The sequence below is a fragment of the Ranitomeya imitator genome, chromosome 1 (genome assembly GCF_032444005.1).
Source record: "Ranitomeya imitator isolate aRanImi1 chromosome 1, aRanImi1.pri, whole genome shotgun sequence".
In the NCBI taxonomy this organism is placed as follows: Eukaryota; Metazoa; Chordata; class Amphibia; order Anura; family Dendrobatidae; genus Ranitomeya; species Ranitomeya imitator.
In genome coordinates, this window is record NC_091282.1 from 333,477,116 (window position 1) to 333,498,990 (window position 21,875).

At 43.2% G+C, this 21,875-nt stretch overlaps 2 protein-coding genes across 6 annotated transcripts in view; one reads left to right on the forward strand and one right to left on the reverse strand.

Annotated features, from left to right (window-relative positions):
• The window catches only part of GIT2 (GIT ArfGAP 2), a 103,172-nt gene extending 91,819 nt beyond the window's left edge, over positions 1 to 11,353 (forward strand). For all 4 annotated transcript variants that reach the window (XM_069759275.1, XM_069759293.1, XM_069759283.1 and 1 more), the window contains 2 exons: positions 4,842 to 4,905; positions 6,570 to 11,353. In XM_069759275.1, the coding sequence (XP_069615376.1) occupies positions 4,842 to 4,905; positions 6,570 to 6,782 (277 nt within the window). In that variant the 3' untranslated portion in view covers positions 6,783 to 11,353. The remainder of the gene's footprint in view (positions 1 to 4,841; positions 4,906 to 6,569) is intronic.
• A 3,510-nt stretch (positions 11,354 to 14,863) lies between these two features.
• The window catches only part of TCHP (trichoplein keratin filament binding), a 52,946-nt gene continuing 45,934 nt past the window's right edge, over positions 14,864 to 21,875 (reverse strand). For both annotated transcript variants that reach the window (XM_069759320.1, XM_069759330.1), the window contains exon 13: positions 14,864 to 15,375. In XM_069759320.1, the coding sequence (XP_069615421.1) occupies positions 15,343 to 15,375 (33 nt within the window). In that variant the 3' untranslated portion in view covers positions 14,864 to 15,342. The remainder of the gene's footprint in view (positions 15,376 to 21,875) is intronic.

Sequence of the window (21,875 nt, forward strand, 5' to 3'; positions counted from 1 at the left end):
AGACTTGTCCCCCTGCTTAAAGTGAACCTGTCACCCCCAAAAAGAGGTTAGATTATACTCACCCAGGGGCGGTCCCGCTGCGGTGGGCGTCGCTGTCCGTTCCGGGGCCTCCCATCTTCTTACGATGACGTCCTCTACTTGTCTTCACTCTGCAGCTCCGGTGCAGGCGTACTTGTCTGCCCTGTTGAGGGCAGAGCAAAGTACTGCAGTGCGAAGGCGCCGGGCCTCTTTGACCTTTCCCGGCGCCTGCGCACTGCAGTACTTTGCTCTGCCCTCAACAGGGCAGACAAAGTACGCCGGAGCCGCAGCGTGAAGACAAGAAGAGGACGTCATCGTAAGAAGATGGGAAGCCCCGGACCGCGACGCCCATTAGAACCGGACCGCAGCGGGACCGCCCCTGGGTGAGTATAATCTAACCTCTTTTTCTCATCTTTCAGGATACATCGGGGGCTTATCCACAGCATTACAGAATGCTGTAGATAAGCCCCTGATGCCAGTGGGCTTAGCTCATCTTCAATTTTGGGGGTGACAGGTTCCCTTTAAGCCAGTACATGTCTGGGCCCATCTGAGGTTTGCTAGAGAGCATTTGGATTATCCAGAATAGTATTGGGAGAATGTCATATAGTCTGATGAAACCAAAGTAGAACTGTTTGGTAGAAACAAAACTCGTCGTGCTTGGAGGAGACAGAATGCTGAGTTGCATCCAAAGAACACCATACCTACTGTGAAGCATGGGGGTGGCAACATCATGCTTTGGGGCTGTTTCTCTGCAAAGGGACCAGGATGACAGATCCGTGTACATGAAAGAATGAATGGGTCCATGTATCGTGAGATTTTGAGTGCAAACCTCCTTCCATCAGCAAGGGCATTGAAGATGAAACATGGATGGGTCTTTTAGCATGATAATGATCCCAAGCACACCTCCAGGGCAACAAAGGAGTGGCTTCGTAAGAAGCATATGAAGGTCCTGGAGTGGCCTAGCCAGTCTCCAGATCTTAACCCCATGGAAAACCTTTGGAGGAAGTTGATAGTCCGTGTTGCCCAGCGACTGATCCAAAACATCACTGCTCTAGAGGAGATCAGCATGGAGGGATGGACCAACATTCCACCAACAGTGTGTGCCAACCTTGTGAAGACTTACAGAAAATGTTTGACCTCTGTCATTGCAAACAAAGGATATATAACAAAATATTGAGATTAAGTTTTATTAATGACCAAATACTTATTTTCCACCATAATTTGCAAAATAAAACTTGCCAAATCAGACAAGACGGTTTTCTGTATTTGTTTTCTCATTTTGACTCTTAGTTGTGGTCTACCTATGATGTCAATAACAGTCCTCTCCTCTTTTTACGTGGAAGGACTTGCACAATTGGTGGCTGACTAAATACTTTTTTCCCCACTGTAAAACATGACAGTTGCATTTTAAGTTGGCCATAAACAATTATTCATTAATTACACAGGCCATCAATATCAGAAGTTTCACTCAGGTATTGATGAGGTGTGCTGAAGTCAGACGCTCTTGATTCATTGAGTCGCACATCTCTTCATGAATTGGGGGCATCTGAAAAATGGCATTTGCCTCTCTACAAGTCTTACTCCAGTCAGAGATTTGAGTGTGTTTTGTGATGTAGCGAACACCTCTGCTTGTCTTAAATTGGACAAGAGAGGTTGCCTACATCTCGTCCCTCTGCCCCCCCTCCAATCCCGCCCCTGCTCTGCTAACTTAGCTCTGCTGGGCGAAAATGGTGTGAGCGGGTCAAAATTAGCAACATTTTAATGCAGCCTCACATTGCGCCAAAACTTTGTGATTTTTCATGGTTTTTTACTCCAGTATTCTGGTGTAAAAGCTTTAATGAATCAAGATCACTGTGTGCAGCAAAAACCTTCTCATGTTTGTAATGTAGATGTGGCAGAAAATGAAAGGTTTCAACATTCCTGGTTTCCATATACCTGATATTTCCATGAAAGGATAAGCCTCTGAGCAACTTAAGGTGGCCATACAACTTATATAGCTGTAGACAGAACGCGCATACAGCCAACAGCTCTCTCTCTCACGATTTGGTCAAGCATTCATGTGTCCTCATTTGGGAGAGAGAAGTAAAGGCTCCCATACATATTAGACTAGAGTCGGCTGAACCTGCTGATATCACTTAGATGATGTTGGGGGAGTTGAGGATACAGCTTGTTGGATATTCAACACTCTATCCTCTTGTTCTCCCAGGAAATAAGGCTTCCCTGGCAGCGGGTCCATCATAGAGAACACAAGAGAGCTTAGCTGAGCGGGAGCGATCCTGTATATGGGAGAGATGGCTGTTGGCCAAACAATCATTCAGCCAACAGCTGTCTGTGTATTATTTTTATTATTTATGTATTTATATAGCACCATTAATTCCATGGTGCTGTACATGAGACGGAGTTGCATCAAAATACAAATATCACTTACTGGTATAGAGGGAAGAGGACCCTGCCCTTGCGGGCTTACATTCTACAGGGTGGTGGGGAAGGAGACAGTAGGTCGGGGGTTGCAGTAGCTCCGATGGTGTTGAGGTGGCAGCGTGGTCATTACAGGTGGTAAACTTTCGTGAAGAGATGCAAGCGCCCAAGTGGTGAGGTGTGATTTGGAGAGAAGATGAGCAAGCTCCCCTTCAGTAATTTTGGAGAGAGAAGACTTGCCTTGTTTGGTCTATCTTATTTTTGAAGTGCGTGGCAAAATCCTCGGCTACAATTAGGGAACTCGAAGGGGGCAGTGGTGTATAGGGGCCTTAAGCTTCTGCCAGACCTCTTATCACCCTAGAGATCCAACATGCGGGGAAATAGGTTTGGGTCACCTTTAACACTAAAGGCTTGGTGGTCGATAATTTAACTTATTTATTTTCACATAAGTTATATGTGCCCATTATAATTTATGGGGCTGTCCAAATGTCCATGTGTTTTTGCGAACCAAGTGGTCTGCACCATACAAAGACATGTCCAATTTTGAAACTAGTCATGGATCAAATTTGTCAATGCAAGTCTGTGAAAACAAATTGGACTACACTGATCCGAAATCCTGAAAAAAAAAAGGCTATTTTTTGTGTGCGAGAAAAATCACTTGCTGATATCTGAATGAGCCTTAAGGATTCACCTGAATTCCTTGGTTTTGACTGCAGTTGGGTTTTAACCAGACTTTCAGTAAACTTGCGCATAAGAAGTCATGTTATTTTAGAGCTTACAAAAAAAAAAGCCAATGCAAGACAGCTTTCCGTCATCATAACATGAGTGTTTTTGTTGGGGTTTCTGTTTTACACACAACTGAATACATTGTATTTTTGGCCTGGCTTACTAATAACCTGAGTGCAAACTGTGTGATGTATGTCATAGACTTGGAGTGCAGCGCTTGGTATTATGCTATTAACACTGTGGATGTTTGCTTCTAATACATTACTTATCATGCAGTGCCTCGTTGTGTATGTAAGTTTGAAATGCGAAATCCCATTATTCAGTGTCATAATCACCAACAAATGTTGGAGTCATCCTTTCATGTAAGGGTTTGTTGTGCACAAGTCCGGTTTAGGCTACGTTCACATTGGCGTTCCGCCAATGTGCGTCGCTGTTGCGCCGGCGACGCAGCGGCGACGCGCCCCTATGTTTAACATAGGGGACGTGTGCGTCGTTTTGGTGGCGTTTTTCGCCACGTGCGTCGTTTCCGACGCTAGCGTCGGACGCAAGAAAACGCTACATGTAGCATTTTCTGTGCGTCCGATTTTCGTCGGAAAACGACGCACGCGTTTTAGCGTGCGTCGCGCGTTGCGTCGCCGACGCACGGCGGCGCAACGCTAATGTGAACGTAGCCTAAGAGATTTATATAAATTTGGTCACCAACCTTTCTTACCTTGAGAGCCAGATTCTATCTCTGAGAGATGGTCATGAGCCATATCAAGAGTTCCCTCCCTCCATTATTGGTATAATGAGAACCAAAGCTTCCGCAAAGAATATATAACAATATACTTACATCCTGGGGATCCTACTTTACCCCTATTCTGTGTTCTCGCATCAAGCTCACTCCCCACACCATTGCATGTAGTTTCAAGCATCCCTGTAAATGGCAGTATCTCCTATCTTCCCCAACCAGTATATTCCGAGCAGGCTATTTGCAAGTCACCATCTGGAGACTTACTCTTCATAGCTGGCTGGTAGACATGGTGCTAATGCTCCAAGCTGGCAGACAACCACGAGCCACATGGGCCCCCAAGCCATAGGTTGAGGACCCTCGGTATAAATAAAAGTAGTACAATTTCTTTATCTCATTATGATAGTTTTCTTACAATATCCTCCTCAGAAAACAATAGCTCGTCCCATCTACTGTATTAATCAGAAATTACGTGTAAGACAATACGTTGATATACTCCTACTAAAGCAATGAGAGATCTGCTTCTAGAAGAAGACATGGGAAAATAAAAAAATGGTATTTTCTACAGAACCAAAGCACCATTTTTACAATACCAGTATTCACTCTGTTTACAATATATATATATATATATACACATATATATACATATATATACATATATAGATCACAAAAGCATCTGTGCTGTTCCATTTTTTTCTAATATATATGTGTGTGTGTGTATATATATATATATATATATATATATATATATATATATATATATATATATATATATAATTTTTATTCATGACTGGCACCACCCCTTATGTGGCACCCAGCATGAGCAAGGTCACCAGGGCGGAGGTAACAGCTATGCTTAGCAGATTGCACAGAGAGTGTAAGAAAATACTGGCCGTGTACCCATAAACCAGACCTAGTTTTCATAGATGGTGTTATTTGTTCTTTTCAGCTATATACCATGTTCAGAAAGAATACACATTGCAGTAACAGAAATGGCAGCCCTCTTCCCAAAGGTAAGTACTGTGCATTTGGTGGTGGGCCTGAATTGGTGATCATGACAAAGTGCTACTCCTGAAAATTCATGTGTCCCACCTAGAATTATCCCAGAGCGGCCGGGTTATATCCTGCTGGCATTGTGACCGCACAGTAATATAAGACTTACAATAAAAGCAAAATCTGAAAAAGACGACAACCTTTTTTAGAATGCCGATCTTGTGCTACCGCCTCCAGTTTAATGACTCGCTACACAGGGAGGCAGTTCCAACTATATCAAAAATGAAATACTGCTTTCTCTAGCAAGGTCACCACTCCATAATAGAAGAAACAACGCTGACCTTGTGATACACGGACAGTAACACAGCGTGTATCGGCCTGCAGGTCTTGGAAATGTATATCCATTGACCCCTTCCTATCTTCTATCTCTTACTGCATCCCTGAGCAATTAAAATTTGAATTCAAATGCAGATATGGTGCTGTAAGTATGTAAGTGTGACCGAGCACTTACCAGCCTCTGCCTCCTGGGATTGTTTCCTCACTCAGCCCAGAAGCTTTAGCCTGATTGGTAGCTCACACTCCGATTTCCTTGTCTGGCACCAGACCGTGAGATGTCAAGAGACTGGGCCAAGAGGGGAAACAACCCCTGGAGGCAGGGACTTCTTCACACCTCATTTGCAAATACAATTGGTAATTACTCAGGAATGCAGCAACAGATAGAAGATTTAAAGGTTTTGATAGATTTACATTTCCAAGACCTGCATGCCTATATTTGTGATATTGGAGGAGTTGATCTTACTGACAGATTTCCTTTAAGTAGTCTTGCAGAAAACACTGTATATATTCATTCTTCATACTTCTTGTATGGTCACATAGTAACATACAAGATTCTTTCCTGTTTTTGATTGCTCACTGAGACGACATTCAATGAATGAACAGGATTCAGAGACTTTGCATCACGTGGTGTCAAAGACCCTAATTTCAACAATGTGTCACTACTTGGCTTTTTGCTGCCGTTTTGATAAAATAAGTTTTATCAACTGCAGAACTCCTAGATCTCTGAATGCTGAGCTCTTTATAACCATGCCTACACCCGTTGACAACTTTGTGTACACAGTGTATAGGCAGAAAGTTCCCATTCAGTGGTTTGACTACATGGCAGCAAGTTTATTAGTCTTCTAGTGATGATCATTTACTGATAAAGCAGTGACTTTGCCAAAACTACAGCAAGCAGCCGAGTAAGTGACACATCACTAGAATCAGGGTCTCTGCCAGATCATCAGATTAGGTGACAAAATCCTGGTGACAGATTGCTTTTAAGGTCCTGTTCCGAGTTCTGATCGGAGAGTAGGGCCAGCCATACACATTACATGACTGTTGACCAACCAATGTTTCAGCCTATCGTTCGGCCGACAGCCATCTCAGCTGTCACTACGCAGGAGCGCTCATTTGGCTGAATATTCCTGTGTTCTCTGAGAAAGCTGCCGCCTGACACAACGGCTTATCTCAGGTAGATCAGTATGATCGGCAGTCTGAAATCGATTGATCGACATCTCTCCCGACCATCAGTTGGCCGGCGCACCCATTATTCACATTAGATTGTCGGCTGATGCTCATGGGTTTCTTGGGAAAATGTTTGACCTGTTCATGTGATGACCTTTTATGCTCCCTTCCGTCTTACTAGAAACCCAAGTCCGACATGGTGAGAACATCGCTCCGACTTCTTACGTCCAGCGCTTATCGGCTGCAAACCGAGTGCAAAAAGACCCTGCCTTTAGAGTCCAGCCCGAGCACCGACGTTCAGCTGGTGACGCAGCAGGTCATTCAGTGCGCCTATGACATCGCCAAGGCTGCCAAGCAATTGGTCACCATCACAACCAAAGAAAACACAAGCTAAGCCATGGTGGTCACCTCGGTTTTTACCTGAAGGACACAGAACTTGATTTCTTTTTCTAAAGGTTTTATTTGATAATTAGGCAGGTTCATCAGTATTACTATTTGCATGTTTTACTTCTGAGTGTTTCTCTGGACTATCTTAATTTACCCCACTGCCTTATATGTAAAACGTTCTGCTAGTTAAAAAAAAAAAAATTGTTGTATTCCATCAATTATTCAAAGAACCGTATAGAGGTTTTTCAGGCCTACAACATTATTGGCATATTTTTAGGATAGCCCCTTAATAGCAGACTTTTGGGGTCCAACTGCTGGCTCCCACTCTGATCAGCCGGCTGAAAACTGCGCCCTCTACATCGTTTACCAGTCACCGCTCCCTTCGGGCTGTGTCGGGAACTGCAGGTTGGTCCCGTTTACTTGCATGGGTCTGAGTTGTAATGCCAGGTACGTGCACTACGCAGCGTAGTTTACAGTTGTGCCAGCTAAACAATCAGGGCCAATCACTGTGGCCCCTTCGATCATTGGGGATGCCGGGAGTCCATTCCCCAGCAATCTGATATTTATGGCATATTGTAAAGATAGGACATTATTTTGTAACACCAAAAAACTGGTCTTTAAATCGCTGTGACTAAATTTTGTCCCACTTTGCACAACATACAGAATATTGGCGAGACCCTACTATTCTATTATCCTGTGTTTCATGATTTGGGCTCTAACGTCCACCATTTGTGAAATTCTTCATTTTTATAACCTGAGTGTAACTTTTCTTTTGCTTCTCTAAGATCCTGCGTTGCCTGTCTCGTACAGTTGCTGGTCCAGCTGTCATGAGTTTTAGTAATTCACCTTATTCAGCGCACAGGATGTAATTTCTGCTACTTTGTTTCCATATTTCATGGTGTTTTACAAATCTAGAATTTTGATTACTGTCACAACTCATCGTGAAGTGTATTGGTCAGGTCTTCTGACATTTTGTGGGTCAGTGAATGCTGAAAAGGTAACTATTATTAGTTAAAGGGAATCCGTCAGAAGGCTTTTACTATAAAATCAGCCAGCAGCATGATGTAGGGACAGAGACCCGGATTCCAGAGATGTATCGCTGAGTTTACTGGGTGCAGCAGTTATAGTCACAGTTTCTCTGCTGCAGATTGAGCAGAGCTCAGAAGTTGAGCGCTGCTAGTTCCAGATTGTGGGCACCTGACCTTAGTGTTTGGGGTCTCTGCTCCTACATAGTAGTGCTCTCAGATTACATAGCAAAAACCTGCTGATAGGTTCCCTTTCATAAACATTTCTATATATTAGAAGGGGGTATGTTTGCTGCGTTGTATGTTTGATGGGTCCTGGGACCCCCACCGATCGGTCTAAACACTGCTCTGATGTTCCCTGCACCTGCATGAGCTGCACCCTCAGAGCGATATACAGGCTCAATGATTTGCAAGTCTGTGTGCATGTAACTCATGCAATAGCTGAGCACTTCAGAGCATTATTTTGAACCATCCGTGGGGGTCTCAGGATTTATACTTTTTTTGATTAGCAGGACATCGCATCCAATTTAATTATATGAAAAAAAAATTATTGAATGATGGTAATCTTTTTAAAAAAAAATCTCATCACTCCCACTGTAAAGCACAAATGTCTCTAAACACCATGACACTGTTCAATCAGCGCTAACATTGCCGTTCCCTCTGATCATACAGTCTGACCATTTCCCCAGTTGTCAGTTTTTTTTCTAGGAGGAATAAGAGAGCAATGGCTGGAGAATAGAGTGATTCTCTATAAAGAGCAGCGGTCACCTCTCCGGACATGTCTGCTGTAGTAAATGTTAATAACAATCTCAAGCGTCTTCTCGTAGAATTCTACAATGTGCCGTTCCTCCGAGACATTTCTAAATGGATGATTGGGTGTCACTGGTTGGTTGATGTCAATCCCAGTCTTATAGCGAAATCACTGATTGGATAATATCAGTTGGGACCTCTGCTGGTAGCACCCAGTAGTCAGTTTATTAATAAATGTATGGGTGCTAGATCTCTACTTTGTATCATTCCTGTTCTCTCCTATATGCTCTAGAATGGCTGCATTTCTGGGAATGTTTGGTGAACCATCAAGTCAGTAGAGCTGATAACTCCTCGGTAAGTACAAGTGCCTGTACTGATTGAGAACTTCCCGTCAAAAGCGTGCAGATTAGCGGACAGAATTGTGAATTTTCTAAATTAAAATTCTCTATATTTGTGTTAGTGATAAAAGTGCAAAAGCATTTCCAGCTTGTTGTGGAACCGTTACCCAAGTCCCACATCGCAGCAGCGGCCCATGGGGCGCCGAACACTTGTAGATGATGGAATCATTAAAGGGTTGTTCTCAACATCATAAACAGTTCTAAAAACAATCAACTTTGTAATCTGTTATTAGAAATCTTCTCTGGTATCAAAAAAGGAGGGATTTTTAATGCTATAGTTTAGAGCTGGTTGCCTAGCCTAGCTGCCACCTCTGCAATCTATCATGCTCCTCATATGGCAGCATTAGATAGTGCACCGTTCAGGTCCGCTGCTCCGCCATATGCCACTGGACAAAACTGACAATCATCAGGAACACACCACCCGCCTCTCGGGCAAGCAGAAGCCAGGAGGATGGGGAGCAGTGCACTCCTGATCTATGTTGAGAACCACCCGACATAGGTGAAATGTAAGATCCAACCATCAACATGGTGCTGCTCATTGTCCATGGATGTCCTGAGCTATTAGTCTTCTTGTATAGGCTGGATGTCACATGAATCAAAACAATTCGTGAAAGAGGAAAAGTAAGCTTGTGTTTTGGTGCATTGGGTTATTTTACTGCATACTAAAGTATGTAAATGGTGCTAGAAAATAAAGGTCATGTATGTGAGACTTGAGTGATGTGGAAAAAAAAAGGGATTAAAGAAAAGCGAAGAACACACAGTGGGCATTCCATGCACACACTACAAATCAGCCAGCTCTTGGAGGTGATCAATATCGTGTATGAAGAAGTGCCATTGCACCACTAAGGCCTTAGTCACGTTTCCACCATAATACCAGCCCTGTGCAATGTCTTACATGGATGTTCTAAATCAATGTGTTGGACAGAATTGTGCTAATGACATGGAATGCCAGACAGACAGTATGGGTCTGAACCCGCGTCCTCGTAACGTGACCCAGCCTATTCTTACTATGGCCATGGGAATAGGCCTTTACATCTGCAGATACTAATAGATTGATAGCGAGAAGAAACGCCATCTGCAATGTGGGTTGATGCGGAAGAGAACCCACGGTGTTAAAAATGGGCTCTCATGTATCTCCACAAGAACCAGATGTAAAATGCTGATGACTGGGATGCAGAGTTGGCATTGGACCATCGTCTTGTTTGTATTGTGCTTCTGCTGGTCTTGAGTTGTGGAACAGTAGATTTCTTACTGGTTTCACTGAAGGTCATAACTCAGTATAATGTTAGTGATAAACCTAGAGGAGGTGATCACAGAAGTGAAGCTCCATGACCTATTTATTCATGGGACTCTGACTTTACTATTGATAGAAGCTTGGCTCCAGATCTCTGAAAAACCATGTGTGTTGACGGATATAAATCTACTCCGCTAATGTAAATTGGCTTTTGCTGGACATTCTCATACAGTTGATTCCGATTAAGATTGTTGGCCTGACGCAGAATCCTGGAGTTGAGACCTAAAAAAATTGGTTGCACTTCTGTCATTTACTCTATGAATGGGGGCTCAGTGTCGTCATCACCCATAGATATATTAGTTTGTAAATGTAACAAATAATGGCTGTGTCCTTTATACCAATGTCCTTTTATGGCCCCATAGAGAGGACTCTGATACAATCTGTCAGTAAACGTATTCAAACTCTGTAGATCCCAGAGCAACTCCAAATCCGTCCATTTATTAGCAATGTTACTGAGCTCGATAAACATTTTATCCAGAAGTAGCTGCTGTGTTATGTTTCTCCTGTGTAAAGTGAATGATTTGTTGGATATTTAACAATGCAGACTATTTGCAGGGTTGATGTGTTTGCATCAGTTTTAATACACGGTGAATATATTTAAATTGCTGCTTTTAATAACATATAAAGATGTAGGCTTTTATATCTTCAGCCCACATTCACATTATGATCCCTAATTTGTCCTAAAAACTGAAAAATTATGAAAGTTACTTTTTTAAACGGTATGTTCAGTTTTTTATGTGTGTCTCGAAGTAGCGCTCATCTTCCAAATACCAGAGTATTAAAACATTAACTAAACTTTTTGGGTTCATTTTTTTTTTTTTTTTAAGTGTAGCCTCTTTAATTCTTTGCAGATTGTCAAGTTCCCTATTAATTGCTCAAAAGATCTAGACGCTCTGTGCAGGAGCTGCGCGCTGAGTACAGATGTAGTAGGAAGCCTAAAAGTTTCTATGAAGTTTGTAGTCTGCACACGCGCCCAGGCAGGAGCTGTGCTCTTCCGAGGCTTAATAAAGTTAGTTTGTCACTAAAAATGCAGCAAAAACACCTGTTTGCCGTGTTTATTTTTGTAGAATATTTTCACTTTTGTATTGGTGCAAAAAAAAAAAAAAGACAAGCATGTGATTTCTGCAGAAAAAAGCAACAAAAATACTGTGTGTGAACATAGCCTTAAATGCAGCTTTTTTCCTGCAGGAAAATAAAAACTGCGTGTGAACACATGATTGAGAAGTCTTTTTGAGCAACTGTTCTAAATCTTGGGGACCCGAACACTCACTGACCTGCAAAATTAGAATTTGAATGTGGCAACATATCAATAGAAAGTTATTTTATTTCACGTACCATAGTTAAGACATATTAAAAGGCAGCGAATCCCAGGAGACTGGCTTACGCACTTCAAACTCTGTCTGCATGGAATTAAATAAACAAAATGATCCCAAAGTTTCGCTACTCTTTTTAAAGTGGATTTTGAAGCCGAGGCACTTGCTTCAAAATCCAAGTTTAAAAAAAACAAACCTTAATCTACTCTTGATGTTTAAGAAAATAAAATAAGTGAAAAACCACTGATGAAATATTGAAGTGTGAATGAGGCTTAGATTGCGTTACTTGCTTTAGCTTTTAATGTGTTTGAAAGCATTTTTTTTTATCCACCGTTTATACATATATGTGCGGATTGTGTAACATTCTGTATTACCCTGGTAAAATAACAGCTGCTTATTTTGTTCTCTCCCACGGTCAGTGTTCAGCGTAGAATACCTGTTACATGACACAGAAAACCACTGGTTTACAAACCTTATTCTTCCTGTTCTCGTGTGACTTTTTTGCTATGACATGCCGCCAGTTGAGCATTGCTTGCAGGTGTTATTGTGGACTATACAGTATTACTAGCACCTTCTTTCCCCCATTTCCAGTGCGTTTTTCTACTATAACCACTTGCATTGTTAATATTACCTCCAGTGCCAAACGATCAAGTGTCGTACATGTCTAAATATTGGATTTATTTTTTTAGATGTGGAATTGCCTTGGTTACTTATTATGAAACCAATCAAATCTGAGCAGCCTACTCAATGAGGCTGAATTGGATTTCTCCTTTTTAAGGTCCTTAATACTACTCTTTATGGCATAGGAAATGTAAAGGCTGTTTCTGGCCAGTATTTATGTGAAATTACTAAACCATGCCTTTTGGATATTGTATACATTGTTTATTATTGTACAATTTACTTGTGAATTTTATCTTGGGTTTTAATTTTCCACTTATAGTTGTGCAATAAACTGTTTTAAGAGTGACCAGCTTTCACACTTCTCGTCTTTGCTGTTTGATCATGAATTATTGAACCCTGTCAAAGAACACCACTCGCTCACAGCACCCGTGCCCCAGATGTGACCATCCATCGGGGGGCGCCGCTTCTCACTTATTGCAATAGGACAAGAATGAGCTAAGCGCACCCAACAGCTGGCCTCCACATCCACACACCTGCCATTGTACATTCATACCCAGCTTTCTCAAGCCCCTGAATGGTTCAGAGTTTACACTCTGGCCACAAGCTATTTTCTATCCTCGAGATTCTGGGTACGTTAAATCAAGGACAAACTTACTCAATTGTTTTTATTTAATATAGGGTACTAAAAGTACAGTGTTTAAAAAAAATTACAAAAGATTAAGTAAAAAGACAAAACGGTATAAAATACAGATACGATACGTCTTATGAATTGGATCCGTGAGCGCTTCTGGTGGAGGAGAATGCCGCAGGAAATGGGGACAGATCTGCAATATTTGTAGCATCTCTGGGGTCTAACACAGATATTTCTTAATGACATGTTAGAAAGGGTCTCGTCAGACCCCCTCATTCCTCCCTCCGCTGAGGTAAGAAGGGGACAGCTCATTAGATTTGATTCTTACCCAGTTTTAGCCCTCCTAGAGAAACAATATGGCCATCATCTTACTGAACATCAAGCATTCCATACATACTGCACTGGATTGCAAGCTGCCTAAACGTTTGCCATTTTAATAGATACAAATATGCTCCTGATCATTTATCCATCAATGGATTCTGTAAAGCTAAAACTAGAATTCAAAACACCTTAAAATATTGTTTTACCTTGTGTTGTCTATGGAATACAAAAGAAACGTAACAAGTGAAAACATTGATGCCCCCAGAGTTTAACACCCATCTACCTGTGAAGGCATACAGGACACAACTGTTATCCAAAATTGACAGCTAGCTGGTAATTACTGTGTACACACTCCATGTCTGCCCTTCATCAGATTCCCTGTTCTCAGAGGGGTGCGTGCAGTGATCACATGCCCCCAGTCTTTGACCTGTACACCTCCACTTATGACACATTAGCTTTTTTTTTCCAGAATTTTTTTTTATTCAAGTAAAATATCAGAATGGAAAGTTCATTCAAGTCATAAACACAAATGGCATAAATAAGAAATTATAAAGTGAAGTCAACAAAGAAGCCTATAATACAATATATCTGCATTGCTGCACATATGAACCTTTACCCAGAATTAAAAAAAAAAAAACCTTAAAAGGGAATCTGTTGCCAGGTTTTTGCCACCTATTCTGAGCAGCATAATTTAGGGTCAGAAACTCTGGTTCCAGCGATGTGTCACTTACGGGTCTGCTCAATGTCGTTTTTTATAATATTGTTTTATCAGCAAGAGATTGTCATTAGCGGTCTAGTAAACCTGCTGCCAGGTAGTCAGGCATTTTCATGAGCTCCGAATCACCCCGTCCCCAGTGATTGGCAGCTTCCTATTATGGTCTTTGACAATTTTTTTTTTTTACCTTATGGACAGCAAAGTTATCAGCAAGGCAGATGGGTGAAAATGATAGAATGCTTATAGCCCACCCCAAGCAAAGTTTATTTTAGGTAGTGGGTTTCCTTTGTTTAAAAAGGAGCTGTACTTTCAACTAACTTTTCATAAATCAATAGTAGTCTGAAACTTTGTAGTGTATCTTGTAGGAGAAATCCGTTTCCTTCCCCACTTAGCAGCTTCTTCTTCCCCTCCCCCACCCCCTGAACTTGTCATCCATTGTGAAAATCAGCTACAATAAGGTTATTTCTATCACAAGGGTAGGCCTCATTCACACAGGAGTGTCCTGGTACGTAAACATAGAACTGCTGCGGATCCAAATCATTCCTTTTTTCCTGTTTCACGCCAGCTTTGGCTTATAGTGCCTTGTGAATGAGGCCATAGACTTGATTCTAAAACTCTCAACCATCAGAAAAAACACAATTTTTGAAGGCTTCTTTCAATTTGGAACGAGAAAACAACAACTACACATCCTTAGGGTCCAATGATCAAATGATATGATACTGCAAACGTGCACTCAGCCGCACATGAGCAGCGCTTTTAGTCACATGTAATAGCCCAGTGTGGACTACCATTATTAACAGAATTAATGTATGCTTTCAGTTTCTAAAGGAGAAATACCAGACAAGGGGCATGGTTAGAAAAAGTCAATGGCTATCTCCTAAAAAAAAAGAGAAAAGTTTTGTTTGGCTTGATATAGTGGGAAACAAACACGTATGTCCAAAACTAGCACCTATCAATTTTTTACCTCTTGCAGAAGCTTATAAATACTTTTCACCACAAGGTGGCAGCATAAAGGCATGCTAGAGATAGACAGGGTTTGTCAAGCGAAAACAAGTTATTCCTTACCCATAAGACTGGCAGTAAATTGTTGGTCAGCGGGGGTCCGACCCACACTGATAGGCAGAACAGGGACCTTTTAACCCGTTACAATTACAATGGAGCACAGTCGAAGTTTGGGCATCCGACCTGCTGCTCCATCTTGTAATGAGCAAAACGTGCCCTATCGGGTTTAAAAAAAATTCCTCATTCTGCCGTTCAGTGAGAGTCCCTGGCACAGACCCCCTGCAATCAGTTCTATGGATAGGTGATAACTTGTTCTATCTGAACAACCCTTTTTATTGATACATTGTATTTATAAATGTCAGCTAATATTGCATTATAGGGATGCTCATACACAAACTCTAGATTAAAAAAGTATTTACAAGTATTATACATAGGAAAGTGAAAGCAAACAAAATGTCCTCTTTTGGGCTATTGACAGTCCTGGTACATCTTATCTGTTAAGACCAAGCAGGCCGTGGGCGGCTAAACACCTGCAAAACAGAAAAGTTGGAAATCATTAATATATAAACATTGCACGTGGCATATGTATCACTTTTCAATGCAATATATCACCATTGTCCTTCCCCTAATTAAAAAAGCATCCATGGTTAGTGTGAAGACACAACATTTAATCTTAATTATCCAGACATTTTCAGTAGGCCAGGAGGCATAGACTTATCTTTATATTGATTTTTGAATTTGTGGCTGGTCAAGAATCATGGACTATTGTCATATTGTCTGAATGTTGACACTTGAAGTTGATGTTTGTTGTAACTTATTGTCCGTTATCTCTGCAAGACAGGGATGCAGGGTCCCTGAACAATAAATGTTTGCCAAATATGTTGATTGACAATTGTGTGGGTCCTGTGGCTTGTTGACATGCAAAACAGATTAGGACGAATTATGCAGATTGATAAAATAAATACTCAAACAATGAGAGTTAAACTCATCCAACCTCTCCCCCTGACCTGTGAATGATTACTTGAGCCACAGATGTGGGTATAAAAAGGGACTGCTATTGTTCTGCATGGTGTATCAAAAGTGACTTGACAAAATAGTCAGGAAGCCATGACTCCATAAAACAATACTCTACCTGGACAATATGGCTCCATCAAAAGGGACACATATTTGACATTCTACAGGATGGCAGCTTAGTGGACCATGACCCCAGCTGGAGGAATACAGATCTGCTCCACTGACTATCACAGAACCTATGGATGTGTGCGGAGAAGCCAGGTTGGAACCATCCGGTCACCTTGCCTCCATGGAGACGTCAGGAGAATCCAGGTTGTGACTCTCCGGTCACCTGACCCCCATGGATACATTCGGAGAAGCCAGGTTGTGACGATTCGGTCACCTGGCCATGTGCTTCAATAGATTGTCAGCTTAAAGGGAACCTGTCACCCCCAAAATGGAAGTTGAGCTAAGCCCACCGCCATCAGGGGCTTATCTACAGCTTTCTGTAATGCTGTAGATAAGCCCCCGATGTAACCTGAAAGATGAGAAAAAGAGGTTAGATAATACTCACCTGGGTGGGCGGTCCAATCCGGGGCCTCCCATCTTCTTACGATAACGTCCTCTTCTTGTCTTCACGCTCGGACGCAGGCGTACTTTGTCTGCCCTGTTAAGGGCAGAGCAAAGTACTGCAGTGTGCTTGCGCAGGGAAAGGTCAGAGGCCGGCGCCCACGCACTGCAGTACTTTGCTCTGCCCTCAACATGGCAGATAAAGTACGCCTGCGCCGGAGCCGCAGCGTGAAGACAAGAAGAGGACGACATCCTATGAAGATGGGAGGCCCCGGATCGGACCGTGACACCCATCAGACCAGACCGCAGCAGGAACGCCCCTGGGTGAGTATAATCTAACCTCTTTTTCTCATCTTTCAGTATATGGCGGGGGCTTATCTACAGCATTCCAGAATGCTGTAGATAAGCCCCTGATGCTGGTAGGCTTAGCTCAACTTCCATTTTGGGGGTGACAGGTTCCCTTTAAGCTTGTTGTTACCTCTACTTTGTTGGTACGCGCCAAAAGCGGGGTGCCACTAGTGGGTATAGTCGGCAAAACCACAAAAAGAGGAGGTGAAGATCCTTCAAATATCTATAAAAACACCCAAGAAAAAGGCAGAGACGCTTAGGCTAGGTTCATATTGTGTTAATGGGTTAACGCTAACGGACAGCGTTGCATGGCGAAAATGTCGCAATTAACTCCGTGCAACGGGTCCGTTAGCGCACCCATTGACAGCAATGTTATTTCTGCCTGTAGCGCATCGCTAGCGCGTGCCATTTTCTGCACGCGCTAGCGATGTGCCGTTCTTTGGTGATGGACCTCGGACGCCGCTTGCAGCGTCCGAGGTCCGGTCCTCACTAGCGCAGATCGGGGATCTGCGCTAGCGGGAACGACAAACGCGGACCAAAAAGAAACATTGCGTTAGAGCAATCCACTAGCGCTATGCGCTTAACGGATTGCCCTAATTCAATATGAACCTAGGCTTACCTGCCCAGGCCTCAAAGCAAATGCACTAACAGGGGGCAGTGGACCAATTTAAAGATGGCGGCTACACAGGTGCAGTAATACTTCTGTGTGTGAACATTGTATCTTTTTGTGCACTGGTGTACCAAACGGCCAATCCCTGATTGTAGGCAGGCTGTCTCATCTGTATTACTGCATCTGTGTAGCCGCCATCTTTAAATGGGTCCACTGCACCCTGTTAGTGCATTTGCTTTGAGGCCTGGGCAGGTAAGCATCTCTGCCTTTTTCTTGGTGATTTTTATGGGTATAGTCGGCCCTGGAGGCTCCAAAGTCGCAGCTGCTCTAAACCTGTTGAGTCAGCAGAAGGGTGAAACTCTCTAATTTGCACCATCTTGGGTATGTTGCTGGGACTGTTCCACCTGTTATTGTCTGTTTAATGGTTCAATAAAATATTGCCACTCTGTTTACTCTCACCCGGTGTTGTCTGAGTAGTGTTAAGCTCACGGTAAAAAGGAGAGCAGGCGTTCAGAGCTATGTGCCCTGGTCCATGCGGTCTCGGGCCAGCGGACTAGAGCACCCACTGACCCTATCCGTGTCTTCACAGTTAGTATAGTCTACTTATCCTTACATTGAATGACATAAAATAATAAAAAATGTTTTATAGAACCTTTACTCATCACATTCTTAAATCCTTGCAAGATACCATCTGGTTGATCCAAAACTTTAAAAAAGCAAGTTGATGGGAGGTCCAACATTACCTTAATTTTCCACTACAGGTTACGTCTGTGACCCGCAGTCACAAAGCCACACACCACGAGGATGAGCTCCTCCATTACTATATTCTCTACTACTATTTTCTCTACAGTCACTAGAATTCTCCTTGATGGTAGAGAGGAAAACGAAAAAAAAAATTCCAAGTACAGTGAAATTGGAAAAAACAAAAAGCAATTCCACAATTGTTGTTTGTGTTTTTTATTTACCATATTGTTAAAGCTGACCTGGCGATGTGATTTCCCAGGTCAGTTTGAGTACGCAGATATCAATCGTGTCTGGTTTATTTCTTATTTAAGTGATGAAAAAAAAAATTCCAAAATTTGTATGAAAAAAAAGTTTTTGCGTTTCCATTTTTTGGGATCACCCGCGGCAGGTAACGGCACATGACAGTTGATTAAATCAGCCATCAAGTACCAGACTCAGTGCCGCAGCCCACATCAAAGTCAGAGAGATGACATATGACATAAATATACATCATATGTCGTGAAGGGGTTAACGTTTACTTTGACATTCATTAAGTTATTGCATAGCAATTTATATTACTTCATTGATTTATATCATAAAAGTTATATATAAAACAGTTTCTCTTTAGGAAAATCAACCATTTATTACTCCATTTCCGTTGTTTATATACCGTACGTCATGTGTTTTTGTAATCTTAAAAATTTTAATAAAAACATTCTTTAAAAAACAAATTCCAAATGGTTGTCTGCTGACATTGCTAGATGATCAGATGTAGTATTCTTAATACTTATGGTAATCCACACCAAATACAGTGGGGTACACTTAATCTTCAGACTCCATCCAAAAATAACACTTCAAGGCTTCAAGGAGTTCAGCATGATCACCGTCCTCTATTTATTAGATAAAGTGAAGATTCAGCTTCTGGCCATGTGCACACATTCAGTATTTGGTCAGTATTTTACATCAGTATTTGTAAGCCAAAACCAGGAGTGGAACAAATAGAGGAAAAGTATAATAGAAACATATGCACCACTTCTGTATTTATCACCCACTCCTGGTTTTGGCTTACAAATGCGGATGTGAAATACTGACCAAATACTGAACGTGGCCTTACAACCACAAGGAGTTGCACCTGAGGAGCAAACTCATACAAGCCAGTCTGCAGGTTTGTCCAGTCTTCCATTGGTTAACCGATTTGTGAAAACTATATGGAAAATTGGCACTTGTTCCATGACATGAGTTCACTCCTGAAATGCTGATTGTGTGAACCTGGCCTTAAACTGCTATTGGCCAACAGATGGATGTCAGCTTAGTTTTGGCCAATACAAGCACAATCCTTTACAACAATGCACTGCTAAATAGTAGTACAATGCAGGATGAGCTGTAAATGTATTCAGAACAATTTGGGAAAGTTATGAAATGTCCTATAAATGTCTGTTCTGTTCCTGATCCAAGGATCTCGGCTTTTAGTGGAGATGAATCTGTGCTGCACTTTATGTCCATGCTCAGTAGTGACCAGTGCTGTGGAGATGAATCTGTGCTGCACTTTATGTCCATGTTCAATAGTGAGGCAGTGCTGTGGAGATAAATCTGTGCTGTACTTTATGTCCATGTTCAATAGTGAGGCAGGGTTGTGGAGATGAATCTGTGCTGCACTTTATGTCCATGTTCAATAGTGAGGCAGGGTTGTGGAGATGAATCTGTGCTGCACTTTATGTCCATGTTCAATAGTGAGGCAGGGTTGTGGAGATGAATCTGTGCTGCACTTTATGTACATGCTCAGTAGTGACCAGTGCTGTGGAGATGAATCTGTGCTGCACTTTATGTCCATGCTCAGTAGTGACCAGTGCTGTGGAGATGAATCTGTGCTGCACTTTATGTCCATGCTCAGTATTGACCAGTGCTGTGGAGATGAATCTGTGCTGTACTTTATGTCCATGTTCAATAGTGAGGCAGGGTTGTGGAGTCGGGAGTCAGGGAAATTGAGGAGTTGGGAGTCCGAGTCAGAGGTTTTGCTTCCCGACTCCGCAGCCCTTGATTTTACACAGGTCAAAATAAACTGTACTTTACCCACCCTCCCCGCTCCACAGCTGGCAGGCTGCCTATGCTCCTGGTCTTCATTGGTAGACTACAGCAATGATGGCGGGGTAGTGGGCATGAGACTGCTGAGCCCAGTGATTGGCTGCTGTGGTCATGTGTGTTGTGGTTATTACATCATAGCGGCAGTCACAGGGGTGGCAGAGCAGAGGCAGCTATTCAGCTGTCGTAGGTGAGTAAAGTATAGATTATTTCTCCTTCGCCTCATTGGGGGACACAGACCATGGGTGTATGCTGCTGCCACCAGGAGGCTGACACTAAGTAATACAAAGAAAAAGTGATCTCCTCCCCTGCAGTATACACCCTCCTGCTGGCTCCCAGCTAACCAGTTCTTGCTTAGTGTCCGTAGGAGGCACACGGACGGGTCTGCTATTCAGACCCAAAGAACTCTTTTTTACCGTTTTTTACTTTTTACTACGGTCGAATGGGGCGACGGATTCTTTCATGTTCCGATCTCCTCGAACCATCAACAGGCGAGCACGGGAGTTTTACCTCTCCGTATCCTCTCCTGCGACGTGGGAAGCCACTGCCTGAGCTGATTTTAGGGGCGACGGGCCCCTTCAAGGGCACCGATCTCGCCCCTTCCTTATCAGACGAGCACTGGAGTTTCACCTTCAGTATCCTCTTCTGCAGCCAGGCCTATTGCCGGACATTCAGCCCTGTCCACCAAGTTTTACCCTCGGCTGTACAGAGGCACCTTCCAGCGTGGCGTCCGAGCAGCCCCCACTGCATCACCACTGAAAAAGCGGATGATGGAAGGAGGCAGACGTTTCCTCTCCACCCCTCTTCTGCAGGGATGGTGGATGGAGGCTCCCCAACCCTGCACCGTCCTATGTACCCGGGCACAGCTCCTACCTGCAGCCCCCTCCATATTGGGGTAAGTGCTCCGTGAGATTTGGGTTTTCCGGCGGTCAGAGGAGGGCTCCATAGCGACTGGGTCCCCACAGAGCTTCTTGGCACTTTTCTCCTCAGTCTGCGGGTGCGCTCCGGCTGAAGCCATAAATTTAGTCCCCGGCTTCGGCCCTGTTTAGGCCGCATCCCGGGAAGCCCCGCCCACTGCGAGATCTCGGCGGCCATCTTCTTCCTCCTCCATTGCGGTCACTATTTCTTCTGGAGGGGGCTGTGGCCGGCGGTTTTTCAGCGCTGAAGTCAGCGCTATTCCAGACGGGGGACTCAGAACCTGAGTAAGGTGAATCGCCCCAATATCTCCCCCCCCCCCACCGGCACGCATCCCGGCAGCATTAAGGGACTAGCTTTCCCTGTTTTTTATATACTTAAGGCTGCAATCTCTGGTGCTCCTGCACACTACAGAATGTATAGTACAGTGTGCAGGCTTGCAAACAGAGAGCTGTGAGTTCCCAGCAATGAAGCTCTCATGACTCATTCCCTGGTGACTCATTCCCTGGTGACTCATTCCCTGGTATTTGATACTCTGCCCGGTAGTCGCTGGGCCCATAGGTGCATCCCCAGCTTTCCATGCCTTTTTATTAAACCCAGGACCAGCATTCCCTGGTCTTAAGGGTCCCCTAGTTTTAAAAGGGTCACATCCCCAGCATTCTCTGCTCTGCCAGAAGCCGGTCTCCTTTTCCTTAGTACTTAATCAGGCCAGTATGCCCTGGTCTTAAAGGCGCAGGGCCAGTAGGCACTGGTCTTAAAGGCACATGGCAAGTATGCCCTCGTCTTAAAGGC